Source organism: Cervus canadensis, chromosome 16 (genome assembly GCF_019320065.1).
Source record: "Cervus canadensis isolate Bull #8, Minnesota chromosome 16, ASM1932006v1, whole genome shotgun sequence".
NCBI lineage: Eukaryota > Metazoa > Chordata > Mammalia > Artiodactyla > Cervidae > Cervus > Cervus canadensis.
The window spans coordinates 9,402,326-9,420,959 of NC_057401.1; the positions used below are offsets into that span (position 1 = coordinate 9,402,326).

General features: G+C 41.7%; 1 protein-coding gene across 1 annotated transcript in view; it reads right to left on the minus strand.

Annotated features, from left to right (window-relative positions):
- MCCC2 (methylcrotonyl-CoA carboxylase subunit 2) overlaps positions 1-18,634 on the minus strand; it is a 78,374-nt gene that overhangs the window by 19,808 nt on the left and 39,932 nt on the right. The window contains exons 7-10 of the mRNA XM_043489248.1: positions 17,193-17,306; positions 6,383-6,447; positions 1,777-1,876; positions 1,570-1,665 (exon numbers count right to left, since the gene is read on the minus strand). Of these exons, the coding sequence (XP_043345183.1) occupies positions 1,570-1,665; positions 1,777-1,876; positions 6,383-6,447; positions 17,193-17,306 (375 nt within the window). The remainder of the gene's footprint in view (positions 1-1,569; positions 1,666-1,776; positions 1,877-6,382; positions 6,448-17,192; positions 17,307-18,634) is intronic.

An 18,634-nucleotide genomic window follows, 5' to 3' on the forward strand; every position in this document is an offset into this window, starting at 1 on the left:
TCAATGCTCAGAGGTTCAATCCCAAGACCACTGACTAGGGAAACAAGGGCCAGAACTGGGTTTTTCAATTACCCCAATGCATTCCCACAGCTCCATATGCTAATAAGATCTCCAAACAAGGCTTATTTGCTATTACAGAAAAATATAATAAATTATCATCACAGTGATGAACATGAATAAGCTAGGATTCAATTTAAGAAGGCAGAAGTTTATCTTTATAAAAAGATACCAATTAAGATGAAATTGAAATACTGTTTAAAAAAAAGAAAGATGAACTACCACAAAGGCACGGATTTGCATCTGTTTTGCTTATTTCTCTACCCCTGGATCCTGAAATAGTATCTTCACAGAAAAAGCATGCAATAAATACTGTCAAATATATGAAAAAAGTGATTATGCTTGAAAGAATGAATCCTTAGCCATCTAGAAAACTTAACTATTAGAACAACTCATTTTTCAGGGACATCATCCCTGTAAGTACCATTTTTTCTCTGTGCCTGTAATTAACTGAGAAGTCAAACTGAAAACCTAATTTTAAAATGTATAGTTAACTAAGTTACCTTGCCAAAGTGAAGTACCAGTTGAAGCTCCATTAAAATCCAGGATTTAAGACTCTCTAACAATAATAGGGTATTTCCTAAATAAATAATTGCTCACATCCATAAGTTGGATATTACATTCATCAATTCATCCAAAAATATATTTACTGAGTGCCTGCCATGTCACCAAGTACTAGTATAAGAATGAGGACCTAGCTACAAAAAAATATTTCATGAAGAACTTTTAAGTAATGGGGAAATGTTTATAATTTAAGCATTGATTTCCACTCCTAGTATAGATGTATATACTATCTGAACTACACAAAAATGTATACACACACATTAAGCCAAAATACCAAAATATTGGCTGCTTTCTCTAGATGGTGGAATTATAAGCAATTTTTGTTTTTCTGTATTTTCTATATTTTTCACAATTAGCACATAATAGTTTTATAGTCAAGAGGAAACATAACAAAATATTAAAGGCACAGAATCTGATATTAGGACAATTTCCTAATTTAAAAAGTATTCTGCCAGAAAAGATTACATGCTGTATGCAAGCACTAAAAACTGTCGACCTAGACCATGGAAGACAATCTGTAACCATAGCAACATCTTCAACTGTAATCAAAAGTCTAATCCTTTGTTCATGTCCTATTGATCTAAAAGGGTATGTTTTTTCTTTCAATGACTCATTGACATTCCATCCATTTCCCGAAATAAGAACCCAAAAAAGAAATAGCTGGAAATTATAACGTTGTCCTGCATCTTTCCTCATGTCCACAGGAATACAGAGCACTAAATATGAACAAAGCAAGCTTAGGCATCGTGCAGTGAAAACTTGCTGATAATTAAGAGGTGTTCCCCCTTTTTTCTTTTAGTAAGATATCTTTCCCTTTTATGTCCCATATATAAAACAGACTTCAGCTTTGAAAATGGATACATACAGCTTACTAATTCACACAAAGTTTAAACACATGCCTTAAACTATGACAGCATAGCTTATAGCTCACAGTTCCACTTTACACACCTCTCGGACATCAAAGTTCCTCTTAAGGTTGGCACCAACTATTCCATACAATTCATCAGCAGGAAATAAAGGATCTTCAGAAGGTTCAATGGTAACCTGCAGAAATACAGAATGATAACATTAGCATGTTTAAAGATATTATTTTAAGGTGATATAAGCCAAAATGCATTGGAAAAATTAAAAAATGTAAGAACAAATTCAACTCACATCCATTTTCTTCTGATAATTTAGACTCCTCACAATCTTCCTAGCTAAGTGAAGGGCATGATTATCATCCAAAGCGTAGTAGTCACTTACTCCAGACTTTCTACAGAGTAAAGCACACTAAAATAATCAGAACAGGGAAAAGGAAAATAATTAAATATCTTAAACCCCAAGAATCTTCTCTCATCTAAGGATGACATCTTTTTGCTCCTAAAACATTTTAATAACCGTCATATAATTTGATCTTCATGACGTCCATGGCAAAACAGTATTATTAATCTTGATTTACAAACAGGAAAAACTGAGGTACCCAGAAGTTATATACCTTGCCCTAGAACCACCAGTAGCTGCATAAGAATCCTCACCTTATATTTCTCAATCCTGACTTTCTTCTAGTAGACCACAGGGCCTTACTGACAAGAATTTCTATTTGATGCTCATCCCATACACCGCAGATAAAATTGCATATGATAAATTTGAACCTCAGCTGCCCACTTTCATGATGTAGTTGGTAACGACAACTGCTTGTACCTCACAGAGGTACAAACTGTGTACCTTCATCAACTGTGAAGATGATCACGACTTCATCATCGTCATCAACTGTGAAGATGCCAACTGTGACTTCTCATTTCTGAGGCCTCCCTTATCAAGTTACATCACCAGAGCAAGCTGTCGCAGGTAGCACACACAAAGGCTTGAAGACACTGTCCCTCAGATCAATGGTGAAAATGGGCACTGATAACGTGGAACTGTGCTAAAGCGCCATGGAAGTTCCTTCTCAATTTCAAGTTCAATGTGAATGAAGCACGGGCAGACTCTGGTTCTTAGATGGCTTGTTATTTCACTTGTAGATGTATGGCTATGACTTTCTAATGAAATATTTTAATAAGGACTATAGAGTCAGGCAAAAATATATACCTGAAAAGAATAGAATTTTAGTTTATTTTATGAGCAAAGATTTGGAGAAGGGAACGGCAACCCACTCCAGTATTCTTGCCTGGAGAATTCCGTGGACTGAGGAGACTGGTGGGCTACTCCATGGGGTAGCAAAGAGTCAGACATGACTAAGTGACTAAACAACAACAAATGAGCAAAGACTAAGTTGCCATTGTCCAAATTTTGATGTCTTGTCTAAGGAAAAGACCAAATCCTTGGGAGATAAGTCCAGAATAGGACGCTCACAGAGGTTTCATGTCACTGTCCACTTTGGGCTTGGATGTTCCTCAGTAAGAGCAGGGACCATGTGTCCTCCAAAACCTTTGCAAATGGTAGACCCTTCAGTTTCTTCAACTTAATAAGGCATTTTACAACTGACCGTATCTTTCAAACACTTCACACATAATATCAGCTGCATTTACTGACTTCTATCTACACTAGAGTAACTCGGTAAGCAAAGAGAAATAGAAGAGATTGCTTCCCAATCAGTAAATATTTAAAATAAAATGTCTTTTTAGGGACTTCCCTGGTGGTCCAGTGGCTAAGACTCTGTGCTCCCAATGCAGGGGGCCAGGGTTCAATCCCTGGTCAGGGAACTTGATCCCACATGCTGCAGCTAAGGCCGGGAACAGCCAAATAAATAAATAAAATAAATAAATATATTAAAAAAAATAATAATAAATAAAATGTCTTTTTAAAAACTGCCTAGTATTTACCAAAATAGTAGGAAAGAGAAACTTTTGATGAGACACTCTATTATGTAAAGCTTTGTGTCAAATTAACTACTAAGGATGACAAATCAGAGATGTACAAATATGTATTTATTTATAACAAGAGAGAGAACCAAAGCAACTTGTGACTAGTAAATTTTATGACACTGTTCCCAAAAAAGCCATCACCACCTAATCCACATGACTTTAAACAAGCTATTATTAATGATAATAGCTGGCAGTAATAGAGCACTTATTATGCCACAGACAGTGTGCGGTGAGGCAGAAGCAATTCACATCTCCATCTGACACAGGAGGAAATGAGGCTCTGGGAAGTTTAGTAGTTTGTCTAGTCACAAGGGTAACAAGTGAGGCAAATGGAAGGCGAATCCTAGAATCTACACCCCTAACTTTTTCACCTTTTGATTTTATATTGGAGTAGTGGATTAACAGGTTGTGTTAGTTTCAGGTATACAACAAAGTGACTCAGTTATACATATGTATGCATCAATTCTTTTTCAAATTCTTTTCCCACTTAGGTTGTTACATAACATCGAGCTGAGTTCCCTGTGCTACATAGTATGTCCTTACTGGTTATCTATTTTAAATATAGCAGTGCGTGCATGTCAATCCCAAACTCCCTAACTGGATGCAAGCTAGCATATTCGCTCTGTAATTGCTTTTTAGTTCATTCATTTATCTGCCTAATTAAATTATAAATCCTTGAGGGCAGGGACTAGGCCTGAAATTCTTCTGCATTATTCATAACACTTAGTATAATTCATCCATCCACAGTAAGTGCTCAGTGAGAAAGGAGTGAACAAAAAACTGAGGCAGAGATAGGTCCCTTAGCCAGCTCTTCAAAAGGCATAGCAGTGTTCTTTGACAGGAGAGTGGAAATGTACATATTTTCCTTCTCCCACTCACTAGACTGTTCCTACCGCCACCTGCCTTCCTGGTTGCTGGTACGGCGGAGCAAAGAAAGGTTTACTGCACCTCCCAGGCCACTGAAATCAGTGATTAAATCTACCTGCCGTTCACGTCTGGGTTCTTTAAAGTCTAAGTCCTGGGCCCTTTTCCTTATCTACACTCAGCTGGAGGTGGACTTACCTAGTCCCATGGTTTAAATTCCACCTCTGTGCTGCTGATTCTTAAGCACTGATCTGGGCTCCAGACACTTATAGTTAACTGCCGACTCAGCATCTCTACTTGGATGTCTGGAGCATCTCTAACTTAGCAACACTTGATCCTTCTGTTGCACCCCAACTCTGGCCCTCCTCCAGTCCTCCCAGACTCAGGGAATAAAACCATTTCATATCATCATCTTCGTTACCTCACTTTCCTGTGCCCCATATATGAAATCCATCAACAAATCCCTCAATGCTACCTCTAAAATAGAGTATAAATGTGATTACTCCCTTCCTACCTTCACTACCACCATAACCATTTAAGCCAGCAGCACCTATGCTGTTGATACAACCATCCAACTGGTCCCACATATACTCTTGCCAAGCTACTAAGTAACCAGAGGGATTTGTCTAATGAAAGATTTGATAATAGCACATCTGTCCTTAATACTCTTCAATGATTTCCTAATTGCTCATAAGAATACTGATTATTATGATGATAAACAATGATAATAATGGCAATTAACATTTATAGGTACTTAGTTTAAAGTAGGTATTATTTCAAGCAATTTACACATAATATCTCATTTAATCCTCATGAAATTCTAGGAGGTAGATGGTGGTATTCTTACTCCTGAACTAATGGACCAACCAGTGATGTAATGGAGCTGGCTCATGCCTGACTCACAAGAGCCAATTATATGTATCTCTTCCTGATGCCACGATCAGTGGCGTATCATTGGTAGCTTAAAATCAGGCATAGTGGGATAATTTATACCACAAACACAGATTGGCAAATGCCACAAAGCAGGAATACAAATTGGCAGATGCCACAAAGCAGGATATTTTCCCTTCTCAGAGAACAAGCTCAGTGTTTACCTCTTATTGAGCATTTAGCTAAGCTATTCCTCAGTATTCCATGCAGCCTGCAGGGACCTTGAATGGACACGGGCTCCTCAAGCAAGACCTAGGTAGCAGCTCAGTCATGGGCAAATGTGAGTTCTCAATGGCTTCCCCAACGGCCCTTAAGATCAACAGTCTCCACTGACTCTCATGGCGGGTATGCTTATATACAATCTCCAAGGAACTTAACAGTACCCCCAATCTTCTGGTTTGATTGACCAATCCAGCCCTAGTCAGGGGACCCCAAAGCACTCCAATCATCGACCCTAATAAAAACGTGTACCCCAGGTCCTGTCTCATCTCTGGGCACTCTGGCTTGACCACCTCATGTGGTCCCTCAAGGTGTGCTGTGTAATTTCTCTAGGACCTGTGACTTGTAAACTTCTCTATTTCAGATTCTCTTATGGTCTATTGTTGAATCATGGCTTACCATCCAGCACCTTGTACTCCACTTAACAAGTGTTAATTAAGCAATGTCATAATGCCTGCATGCCACTGGGTTAGCTCTACCTTCCATACGCCTTCCCGATACTTCTTTTTTTGTGGCCCTTATCATATATACACATTTATGTTCTATTTTGAAGGATGTGAAACAAACCTCCCTGACTAGACAATAAGCTTCTTGAGATCAGGGACAATGTCTATCTTATTACCTTGAATACCTAAACAGTGCCTGGTACATAACAGGTGTTCAATGTATATTTGTTAAATAAATTATAAATCTGTCTCCCCAGTCTTTCTAGGTTATAATAAAAACCTGATGCTCTTTCTTAGAAATGAAACACTAAAGAACTGAACCCCAAAACTGCAGATCTAGAATAAGTAAACTGGTTTGATCTGGGAACTTTAACACTTGGAAAAAATAATCTGAAATTTCTTTTAAACAGACCAATGACAATCAATCCTGAGGAAAAACAATTGCTTCTGTTTCACCTGCAGTGAAGATCAGCCCCTCCAAGATCCTCAGCCGACACCTCTTCTCCAGTGGCTGCTTTAACCTACAACAAAGATAAAAGTCAAAAGTTAGTTTTGTCCATTAGAGTTATTAAAATGCTTTCCCATACATCCCCTAACCTGGCTATATCTACCATTCTTTCTTTCATAGAACTACCTATTTTGTTTCTCATTTAACCCACCTGGATAATACTGTCTCTAGTCTTACAGACAAGAAATGTGAACCCAGAGTCACTAAGGAACTTGCCCATTAGCCCCCAGGCAAGGGACAGAAACTGACTTGAACCCAGACATTCCTGGCTCGAAAGCACGCTCTTTCCCCTATGCTATCCTGCCTCCACATGTACCTTAAAGCCTTTGTATCTGTGCATGTGTTCCCACTGCCTGGGCTCCCTTCTTCCTCTCATCCACCCAATGAATCCCCACTTATCTTTCAAGCCCTACCTGCTCTATGTGGCTTTCCCTGATCTGTCCAGGCCTCCAAACCGTTAATGACACTCCACGGTATGAACAGAGCAATGCTTGCCCATCTGTGGTTCAAGAGTGTTCTACTTACACCGCTAATGGCACTTGCCAGACTATATTTCACTAATTTGCATGTGTCTCTCTCATCTCTTCTATACTGTGAGTTCCTGGATGGCAGAAATTGTGATTTATTCATCTCTGGACACTCAGTAACGTACTGGAGTAACGCTGTTTTTTTTCACCTTTGCTGAATAATTCCAGTGACTATCAAAAACAAACTCTTAAAGGTATAGTATCTTTAAGCTGGGGGGAAAAATCTCCATGATTACCCACATCTAAGATTCATGAGAATATGACCAAAAAGAAAGAAACATTAAGTAATAAATTAAGAATGTCTTAATTACAGTCTGAGAAGTTTTAACAAGAAAAATGATTTAAGGCTAAATGCCAACCTGGTCCCTTAGGAATCGCTTATTGATTCCTACTTCTTTGAGTTGGTTGATTTGTTTCTTTTTCTCCAAGTAATTTTTTAAAAAGCTTTTACTAGAATAATGAACATTAATCTAAAATACAGCATAAGGATGACTTATTCACTACATCAAAAAGCTCTGTCTTAAATATTATTCTACAGGGAGAAGTAATTAAATTTTTTACCTCCAATTATTCCAACCCCAGAATTGAATTCTTGATTCTCTTCTTCCCAAAAAATTCAGTGTAAAATAACATTCAGTCCAGACAATAACTAGTTACAAAGGTGTCTGGATATTTAAAATTGTAAAAACTAATAAATAACTGATAAATGATATTCATTTTCTGGGAACTAATATCAACTGAAAAAGTAAAATTTGTCATCAGTTAATACTGAAACACTCACACATGTCTGAAACTGTGACATATATAAAAATTTGATGAAAGTTTAAGAGAAAAAGAAAATGGCTCATTCTATTAAATAACAAGCTTGGACAATAAAAGATAGGACAACAAAACAGCTCCTTCAAAACCTTGTCTTATTACTGTGCTTTTTTTTTTCAACCACTTTAAGCTATGGCTATGGCACCTCAATCTCACATCATGTGTGAAACCTGCAAAGCCTTTTCTCAATTTTCAGTTAAAACAAGCATCACAATTTAGAATTCTCCAACAGCTGAGGCTGCTGCTGCTTTTTTTCTGCTTATAAACATGGCCTTTTGATGGCACACGACTGAACAGGGTTCAGTTCTCTAGCAGAACTGCAGACTTCAGCGGCCAGGTTGCTCCTTTCTAAGGTATGAGTTAAATCTGAATCCACTGAACAGACAATGTGATGTTGACCTTTATCCTCTTTATCCTGATGCTGACAAAATCCTCTCTCAAAAACAACATTATATCCATATTATGATAATGCCTTATTCCCAAAAAGATGTTTTAAATTCCAGTCATATCTGTACTCATTCTCTAATAAAAAAACAAACAAGAACTACCCAGGAAAATTTACTATACATAGGTAAATTAAACAACAATTGCTATGAATATAGCTAGAAAGATATTAAAGAATAATATTTAGTATTATTCTGCAGGCTTTTGGAATGAAGCCTTGAGACTTTTACTACATCTGAAATGGTAGTTTTTCAGGCTTACCTGATCCTCAGTAAAAAAGTTATTGAAAATTAACACAAAGCATAAGATCTTTTAACATACTCTTTTTAATAAACTTGTGTTAATATTCCAAAACCAAAGACAAACTTTTGAAGCAATAAACTTCCTTTGTAAGATATAATTCATGTACCAGAAAACTCGCCATTTAAAAGAATACAATTCAGTGTTCTTTATTATATTAACAAGGTTGTGTAATCATCACCACCACCTAATGCCAGAACATTCCATCATTCTCAAAAGAAGCATTCCCCCCCACACACCCCCACCCTATACCTTGGCAACCGCTAACCTACCGTCTGGCTCGGTGAATCTGCCTATTCTACACGTTTCATAGACGTGGAACCACATAATACTTGTCCTTTTGTGTCTGGCTCAGTGCTTTCAAGGTTTATCCATGTTGTAGGATGTGTCAGAACCTCATTCCTTTTTACGGGTGAATAATACTCCACTGCAGGTTTACTGTGCCTTTAGAATTTCCTTGGCATTATTCTGTTTACCTCGTTAATATTCTTGGATTATACATACACAGGGCGACGTTTCCTTGCCATCTGTACTAACTACCTGTGTCTTCACCCACCCTCTGTTTACCCCTCTGAAATCTAGGATCAAGTTGTGGCGTAAGAACTGCAGGGTGACTGCTGCTTTCCTGAAACTCGCTGTTGCAGCCTGGTGGAGCAGAGACCAGAACCTGCCCCATGACTCGAGGGTGCGGCAAACTGCACCCTCATGATTGTCCTATAAGCATGCCAAACGCACACACTGGGCAGGACGTGCTCGCTGCTCCGCTTCACTGCCGGCCCCTGCATCCGTCCCCATGGAAACAAAACAAGTCATTCCTGATCCACAGCAGAGCCTTAACTTGACTCCCTCCTTATGGTGTGCTGATCAAACTCCCCAGTATAGCTATTCCCTAATGATCTCACGTGACTTCTACCAATAAAAGTGCGGGCTGAGAGGAGCCATTTTGCCATCCTGCCACAGAGAGCAGGAGGACCCCCAATTCCCCGCTTGCCAAATGATATGTGTCTGTCTTTTCATTGTGCGCCCATCCCATTTCAGGTCTTTCTCACCCGCTGTGCTGCATGCAGCAGGTGGCGCCAAACAGGGACCTGAACTTGGGAAGAATTCCCCCCGAGGGAAAAAACTGAAAGTGAAGACAGCCAGCGGTAAGTGAGATGCCTGGATCACGACCAGGCCCTCAGACTCTAAGGGGGAAAGTCCCTTGTTGTCTTACAAAGTCAGGGTAACAATGGGGAATGATTTGAGTAAAGCTGAGAAATATTATCTCCAGCTTTTGAGGGACCTCCTCCAGACTGCTAGAGCGCAGGTGAAAGAGGAGCAATTGACACAACTGCTAAGAGAGGGGGTTAAATATAATCCTTGGTTTCTGGAAGAAGGCACTCAAGATATTGAAAATTGGGGTCAAGTGAGAGAGAACTTGAAAACAGCACACAGGAGAGGGGATCTCTTAGCCGTGACTGTATCTGCGACCTTGGGGCTAGTGTGATTGGTCCTACACCCTCTACAGACTGGGAAATCATGCCAGAAGGCGGTGTCCTCAGAAGCGGCTCTTGTTTACCCTTCCCCCACTTTGCCACCTAAACTTGAGGCTGATTTTCCACCACCGCCACCTCTACCGGATCCAGAATTGTCTTGGGAGGATAAGCCACCGACTCAATTTCAGCCTGCCATGGCCTCCACCCTTCTTATGTGTGCTTTAGACATTGAGGACCATCTTGCCTTCCCTATGAATACAGGCCCGACCCCAATAATCCCACTCAGGTTATTGCAACCCATGAAACTCTTGACATCAATGTTTTAAAGGAACTAAAATCTAGTGTTAGGTTGAATGGAGCTAATTCCCCTTAACACAGGAACTGTTGGAAATTTGTTTCCATGGGAGAAGTTCTCCTTACAATGTTAAAATGTTAGCCAAAGCAGCTTTAAGTGGTCCCCATTATTTACAGATTTTTTGCCTCTTATACTGAGTTGTGCCAAAAGCAAGCCCATGCTAATTTGGCCGCTGGACATACTCTTACTTTTGAAATGCTCATAGGCACAGGGCAATATACCAGTCCAACAGCCCAATTGACTCATGAAGATACACTGGTGAGAGCATATGAACAGATCACCAAGTGCTGCCGAAGGATGTGGCAGACAGTATCAGACCCTGACAAGCCTAGCGGTTCATTTGTTAAAATATTACAGAGACCTGAAGAAGACTTCACTGAATTTGTAGACTGGCTCTCATCTGCTCTCTACTGTCAAATTAATAGTCCTACAGTGGAGGACATTTTGTTAAAACAATTAGCCTATGAAAATGCCAATGAAGATTGCAAGGCTGCCCTTAACCCTATTCGTCAAAATGGCAGCCTTGCCGATTTTGTGCGAGCATGTCAGAATATTGGTACACAGGCTCACAAACCAACCACGCTAGCTCAAGCAATTTGTGCTGCCTTTAAAAATAACTTTAGCTCTTCCCCTGCCAAATGTTTTCAGTGTGAAAAACCTGGACATATGAAAAAGGACTGCCATTCCTGGCCTAAAACAGGTATTACAATACCTCCACCTACTTGTAACAATAAAACACCGGGACCGTGTCCTCAATGCCAGAAAGGCAATCATTGGGCTAATCAATACAGATCAAAATTTCCTAAGAATAGTTCCCCTTTACAGCCAGGAAACAGCCAATGGGGCCAGCCCTAGGCCCCACAAACAATGGGGACATAGCTGGTGAGGATCTCCAGCACACCCTTCAGCCTATCTCCAGCCTCTCAGCTGCTACCAGCGGAAGTGCTGGGTTGGACCTCCCAACAGAGTAGCTATTCAGATTAATGAATCGGACCCCCTGTAGCAATCCCTACTGGGATCTAAGGCCCCATTCCACCGGGGACCATAGGACTCATTCTGGGCAGAAGTGGCCTTACTCTCAAGGGCCTCCAAATTCTTCCTGGCCTTATTGACCTAGACTATTCAGGGGAAATCAAAGTAATGGCTCTTTCTCGCTCATTCCATGTCATTCCTCAAGGTCAACGAACTGCTCAGCTCCTTCTCTTGCCTTGCTGCTGCTGCTGCTAAGTCACTTCAGTCGCGTCCGACTCCATGTGATCCCATAGACGGCAGCCCACCAGGCTCCCCCATCCCTGGATTCTCCAGGCAAGAACACTGGAGTGGGTTGCCATTTCCTTCTCCAATGTGTGAAAGTGAAAATTGAAAGTGAAGTTGCTCAGTCGTGTCCAACTCTTAGTAACCCCATGAACCGCAGCCTACCAGGCACCTCCATCCATGGGATTTTCCAGGCAAGAGTACTGGAGTGGGGAGCCATTGCCTTCTCCGTCTCTTGCCTTACCATGCCCCTAATAATTATAATCCTGTCACCAGAGGAAAACAAGGATTTGGGAGCACAGGTGATCAAGTAGTGTGCTTTACTCAACAAATACTCTCAGATCGGCCCACTTGTAAGGTTAAAATTCAAGGAAAAACCTTCTCTGGTCTCAGATATTGGAGCTGACTTTCCATCATTACTTCTCATCAGTGGCCAGATGACTGGCCCGTGACTGAACCCCAGGGAAAAATCTCAGGCTTGGGAGAACCAACAACTTGCTCAGAGTTCAGCAATTCTTCCCTGCCTAGGGCCCGACAAACAGCTTTGCCTAGGGCCCGACAAACTGCTTACCCAATGGCACCTAGTTCTCTCCAACAAGGGAAAGGCAGATCACATGATGGTGAGAACTGGGTAACAACCAGGAAAAGGGCCAGGAAAAAATTTACAGGGAGATCCTTCTCCTTTACCTATTCAACCCAAACTGGACAGAAAAGAGCTAGCATATAAAAATATTTAATGAGGGCCATTGACATTTCTCTGTCACTACACGCCACACCTCTAATGTGGCTTACATCTAAACCTGTTTGGGTGGATCAATGGCCTCTACAAAGGAGAAACATGCATTTACAAGCCTTGGTAGAACAGTTTCAAGCAGGACACATAGAGGAAAGTACTAGTCCTTGGAATACTCCAGTTTTCACAGTCCCTAAAAACATCAGGCAAATGGAGGCTGCTTCATGATCTTTGAGCTATTAATGTAGTAATGCAACCCATGGAGGCCTCGCAGCCTGGACTCCCATCCCCTTTGGCCATACCTCAAGACTGGCCAATTGTAGTTCTGGATCTTAAAGACGGATTTTATACAATCCCCTTAGCTCCACAAGACAAAGAAAAATTTGCCTTTTCAGTACCCAGTATTAACCAACAAGCCCCCATGAAACGGTACCAACAGAAAATGCTGCCTCAGGGGATGATGACGTTATGGCAACAGTACGTGGCTAGCACTCTGGAGGGAGCTCGATCCCTCTGTCCTCAAGCCTCCATCATTCACTACATGGATGACATACTCTTAGCTGCCCCAGAAGTCTCTCTTAAACCCACTTTTTCACCAAGTTCAACATGATCTTATACGATGGGGACTACATGTAGCCCCCCCCCAAAAATTTAAAGAACAGCTCCCTTTTCCTGTTTAGGTTATCAGGTTTCAGAACATATCATTATACCCCAAGAGGTATCCATTAGATGCGATAATCTCAAAACATTAAATGATTTTCAGAAGCTTTTAGGAGATATTAATTGGTTGTGCCCTGCTTTGGGCATTCCTACCAGTCCACCAGTATACCAGTTCAGAGACTCTTAAAGGGGACTCAGCCCTTTCTTCCCAGACTCTGACGCCACAAGCTAAAAAGGAACTGGATAGAGTAAATATTGCCATTCAAAATGCTCAACTTAATCATATGATCATCCTATTCTGTTCATTGTCGTAGCTTCCCCAGAAGCCCCTATGGGATTGTATTTCAAGAACAGCCCACCTTTGGCATCATAGAATGGCTGTTGGCACATTCTCAGGAGGGCAAAATTCTGATGACGTACATTACCCTTGTGTCTAATTTAATTACACAAGAAAGAAAGCATACTTGCCAGTTAACTGGCTTTGATCCCCAAACTATTCATGTTCCATTTGACAAAACTCAACAGCAGCATCTTTGACAGACTTGCTTATCATGGCCAGTTGCCCTCACTGCTTTTGCAGGCATTTTAGACAATCACCCTCCTGCACATAAATTATTACAGTTGATTTCCCCAACTCCCTTTGTGTGGCCCAGAGTCACCAAGGCCACGCCTACCCCAGGCGCTCCTACTTATTTTACAGATGGCTCTAACAATGGCAAAGCAGGCATTACCTATCCTGAGGAGTGAGAAACTCTAGCAACTCCCCATACCTCGGCAGCGGGTGCAACTAGTAACAGAAATTACAGTACTTGTTTCTAAAGATCTCTATTAATATTTTTAGTGACTCTGCCTATGTTGTTGGAATGACCAAGTCTATTGAGACTGCAAAAATTAAACATGTTAATTCTGAGGAATTATTCCTCCCATTTCTCCAACTTCAAAAAGCCGTTTGCTCCTGTTCCTTTCCTTTCTTTATTACACATATTCAAGCTCACTCCCCTCTCCTGGGGCCTCTCACCCTTGGCAATTCTCAGGCTGACCTTTTAACGATGCCCATTTTTAAGCAGGCTTACCAGTTTCATCAACTTCTTCATCAATCTGCCGCTCCCTTAGACATCAGTTTAACATTACTAAATCCCAGGCAACACAAATCATTCAAGCCTGTCCTTCCTGTCAACAAGTCAGTGCTTACCAACCTCCATCACCTGGAGTTAACCCTTGAGGGGTTACTCCAAATGAAATTTGGCAGATGGATATAATCCATTTTCCTGAGTTTGGACACCTTAGCTACCTCTGTGTTTCTATTGCTTCTTATTCTCACATGCTTTGGGCTTCTGCTCATCCCAGTGAAACCACCATTTACGCCCAATGCCATTTATTAGCTGCTTTCGCTCATATGGGCATTCCAAAGAAACTTAAAGCTGACAACGGGCCAACTCACACCCGTAAAGCTTTTACAACCTGTTGCTCTCTCCGGTCTATTAGCCATTCTACAGGCATCCCATATAATCCAACTGGCCAAGTTACTGTTGAATGAGCACATTATGCTCTTAAAAGTCAACCTTTAAAACAAAAGTGGGAATAGCAGGGAAATCTCCACCTGTACATCTGCATCTAGCTCTCCTAACCTTAAATTTTTTCACAACAGATGACCAAAAATCAATCCCATATGAGAAACACCATTCACATTCTCCTTCAGTACAAAACCCACAGGTCTGGTGGAAGGCGCCAGAAGGTGGTCCACGGGAAGGACCAACCCCCTTACTAACACGGGGAGGAGGATGTGGTTGTGTCTCCACAGGTCAAGGCCCTGGTTAGATACCAAGCAGGTGCATCAAGCTTTACCATGGATCCCCCATTTGCGCCACGGGAGATGTGGGATCCCACAATGAGCGTGGCGATGGTGACAAAGAAAGTCCAGGGGCTGCGCCTGGCAGACTGCCCCCTGCCCCCCACCCCCCACCCCAAGCGAGAATGACAACCACGCACTGGTCAGGCACCTCCTATGACCTGCGTACAACTGAAGAGCCTCAGTCAAAAGAGCGAACAGATGCTCTTGCGCGCTCACACACCTAAGACCCAGGAGACCACGCTGCTGGCTGTGCCGGCACTGGTCTCCTGTGCTGTAACTGGGGCAGATGCTGATTTGTATTGGACTTATGTTCCAGACCCTCCATTAGCTAGACCCTTAACTTGGATTGACACTTACCCTACAATTTGGACCAATGATTCCCATTGGTTCCCTGATCCTAACGGGGCACCTCCAAATTTAACATAAAAAGAAAAAGGGGGGAGATGTTGCAGCCTGGCAGAGCAGAGACCAGAACCTGCCCCATGACTCGAGGGTGCGGCAAACTGCACTCTCCTGATTGTCCTATAAGCATGCCGAACGGACACACTTGGGGCGGAACGTGCTCTCTGCTCCGCTTCACTGCCTGCCCCTGCGTCCGTCCCCATGGAAATAAAACAAATCATTTCTGATCAACAGCAAAGCCTTAACTTGACTCCCTCTTTATGGTGTGCTGACCAAACTCCCCAGTATAGCTATTCCCTAATGATCTCACGTGACTTCTACCAATAAAAGTGCGGGCTGAAAGGAGCCATTTTGTCTTCCTGCCACCGAGAGCAGGAGGATTCCCCGCTTGCCAAACGATATGTGTCTATCTTTTCATTGCGCGCCCGCCCCGTTTCCGGTCTTTCCCACCTGCCGTGCTGGACGCGGCACTCACAGTAATGCAGATGGTCAAATGGGAAGTGAGGGAAAGCCAGGGATAACCTAATCCAGTCCCCAGGGCCTCCGTCACAGGCAGGTGGCCAGTGAGGGTGCACAGGGCCCCACTCGCAGAAGAGCCCTGAGCTTGGAGTTTAATGCTCACTGGTTACCCTAGCGAAAGTCTAACCGATTTTATCTCTGAATCTGTTTTCTGTGTGAAGTCTGATGGGACAGCGGAGCATGCGTGTTAAGCTTTACAGCCTCTGCTCTCCTGAAGTCTTCCCCCCCTCAGCTCCCTGCCTCCTGGCTGACCCGTGCCTGCGCCCCGGGTCTTGCCCTACCTTCTCCTCCCCGCCCCTGACCAGCGACTGCTCCATCTGTCCCCAGTGGGGCGCTGGCTCAGGAGCAGGGTCATAGGTCAGGCGTGCACCCCAGGGTGTCTCTGGGAGGATCATGGCAGCCCATCACTGACCTGGGCTAGGCAGTGCTGAGATGAGCTCGCCAACAGGCCACTGGGGGTTGGGGGGATGGGGAGCTAAGGGCTAGCCTTTTGCCCATCCCCCATCCGGGTACCAAGCACATTTTCACATGGCGATGGCACAACTTTGGGGTCATAGTGGGCCCATGGGAAGCAGAGATGCCTGGGCCGGGGGTGGGGGGTGCGATGTCATGAAATAGCAAATAAAAACACAACTGCTAGACAGATCACAGAAGAAAGGAAAATGTTTTATATTTTAGTACCTTTGACAGTGGAAACAACCCAAATGTCTATCAACCAATAAATGGATAAACAAAATACAGCCTATCCATACAATGAAACATTACTCAGCTATAAAGAGGAATGAAGTGATTCCTCAAAAATATAGATACAGAGTAACCACATGGCTCCACCACAATTCCACTTCTAAACATATACCCAGAAGAAATGAAAGCAGGGACTCACAAAGATATTTGCATACACATGGTCACAGCGGCATTATTCCAAATAGCCCCAAAGTGAAAGCAACCCAAAAGTCTATTAAAGGATAAATAGACAAAATGCGGTGTATACATGTACACTGGAATATTATTCAGCCTTAAAAAGGAAGGAAATTCTGACACATGTTACAACATGGACAAATCTTGAGGACATTTTCCTAGCTGAAATATGGCAAACACAGAAGGACAGATATTTAAATGAGGTTCCAAAAGTAGTCAAATTCATGGACAAAGTAGAATCATGGTTTCTGGGGTAGTGAAGGAGGCAGGGAATAGGGAATTGGTGTTTAATAGGTACAGAGTTTCAGCTGGGGAAGATGAGAACGTTCTGGAGATGGATCGTGGTGACAACTGTACCAGAAAGTGACTATACTCAATGCCAGAGCACTGTGTACGTAAAAATGGTTAGAATGGTGTATTTTACATTATGCATATTTTACTTCAATCAAGCAAGCAAGTCTATGTTCTTACCAAAAAGAACCGAACAAGCAGGTTCTTACCAAGGGAGGTCCACCCAAGAAAATGGTACCCTGCTTGCGGACGATGATGTTTTCATCAGCCATTGCAGGCACGTAGGCCCCTCCAGCCGTGCAGGAGCCCATGACCACTGCTATCTGGAATCCAAGCACACAAGAGACTCATGCAGTCAGCTCCAACAGTGAACACAGCCTCGGGGTCTGCAGGCCCACGCACAGTACCAGGGCACATGACTAACTGGTCCCTGTGTTGTCTTTGTTTTTCTTTTTTGGTTTTTTTTTGGGGGGGCGGGGTTTGTCTGCGCTATGTGGCTTGCAGGATCTCAGTTCCTGACCAGGGATTAAACCCAGGTCATGGCAGAAAAGCTTGGAATCTTAACCACTAGGCGACCACGGGACTCCCTGTGTTTCATTTTTAAAATGGAGTTCTCGAAGTGTTTAGAACTGTTTCCTAACTTTTGTATGAATACATTTTGAAGGGCTTAGGTCACACTTTTACAAAGCTTGTGGACAACCTCCCTGTCAAATGGAAGACTGGCCAGACCACTACACTGAGCGACTAATGGAGAGGAGAAACTCACAGTCAACCCACAAATTAGCAAAATCACATTAAAAGGACAACTTTTATACCTAATAATAATAATAGCAATAATAAGTCCTCTAAACAATTGCCACTTACCTCATAGGAATACTGAAATAATTTTCCAAATGAGCAACATTAATTTTGTGTTACCCTGAATATAAGACTTTCTAAATATAAAACTAATGTTAGCCTCACAATTGAAAATCTTGCTCAAAAGAAAGTCAGTTGTGTTGAATCTGGGTGATGAATACTTGAGGGTTCACAGTACTATTTTTTCTACTTTTATGGGTGCTTGAAATTTTCCATAAAAGTTTTTAAAAACTTCCTGCTTAGAGATTAGTATGATACAATAATAAATATAGATTTTGCTGATTAGTCCTAGATAGGAATAAATACCACCACGAAGAAAAATAAGAGAAGTATGTAGTGAATATTTTCTTAAATTACCATATGAAAGTAATTTTACTAATTCCAATATTCCATCAGTTTTCCTTCTAGTCATATAAATACCTACTTTGAAAAAGAAAAAAGCCACACTACTATTAATCCAAAAGCAGAAGGCAGCATGAGTTAACATTTTTCTATTTAGATGGCTGTCACGAAAGGCATTTTCTCCTGTTTCATGTAATGTTATTAAAAATAGCTGTAACATTTCTTTGTCAATATATAACAGAAATGTTTATCACTTACTGTTTTGCTTGTTTGCTTATCAATCACTGAGAAGTCTTTTTCTTTCTGTTTTATTGGAATATAATTGACATACGGGGCTGCCTAAGTTTAAGGTGTACAGCATAATGATTTGACTTACATGTATCATGAAATGATTATCTTAGTAGGTTTAGAAAATATCCACCATCTCACTTAGATATAATTTTTTTTTTTG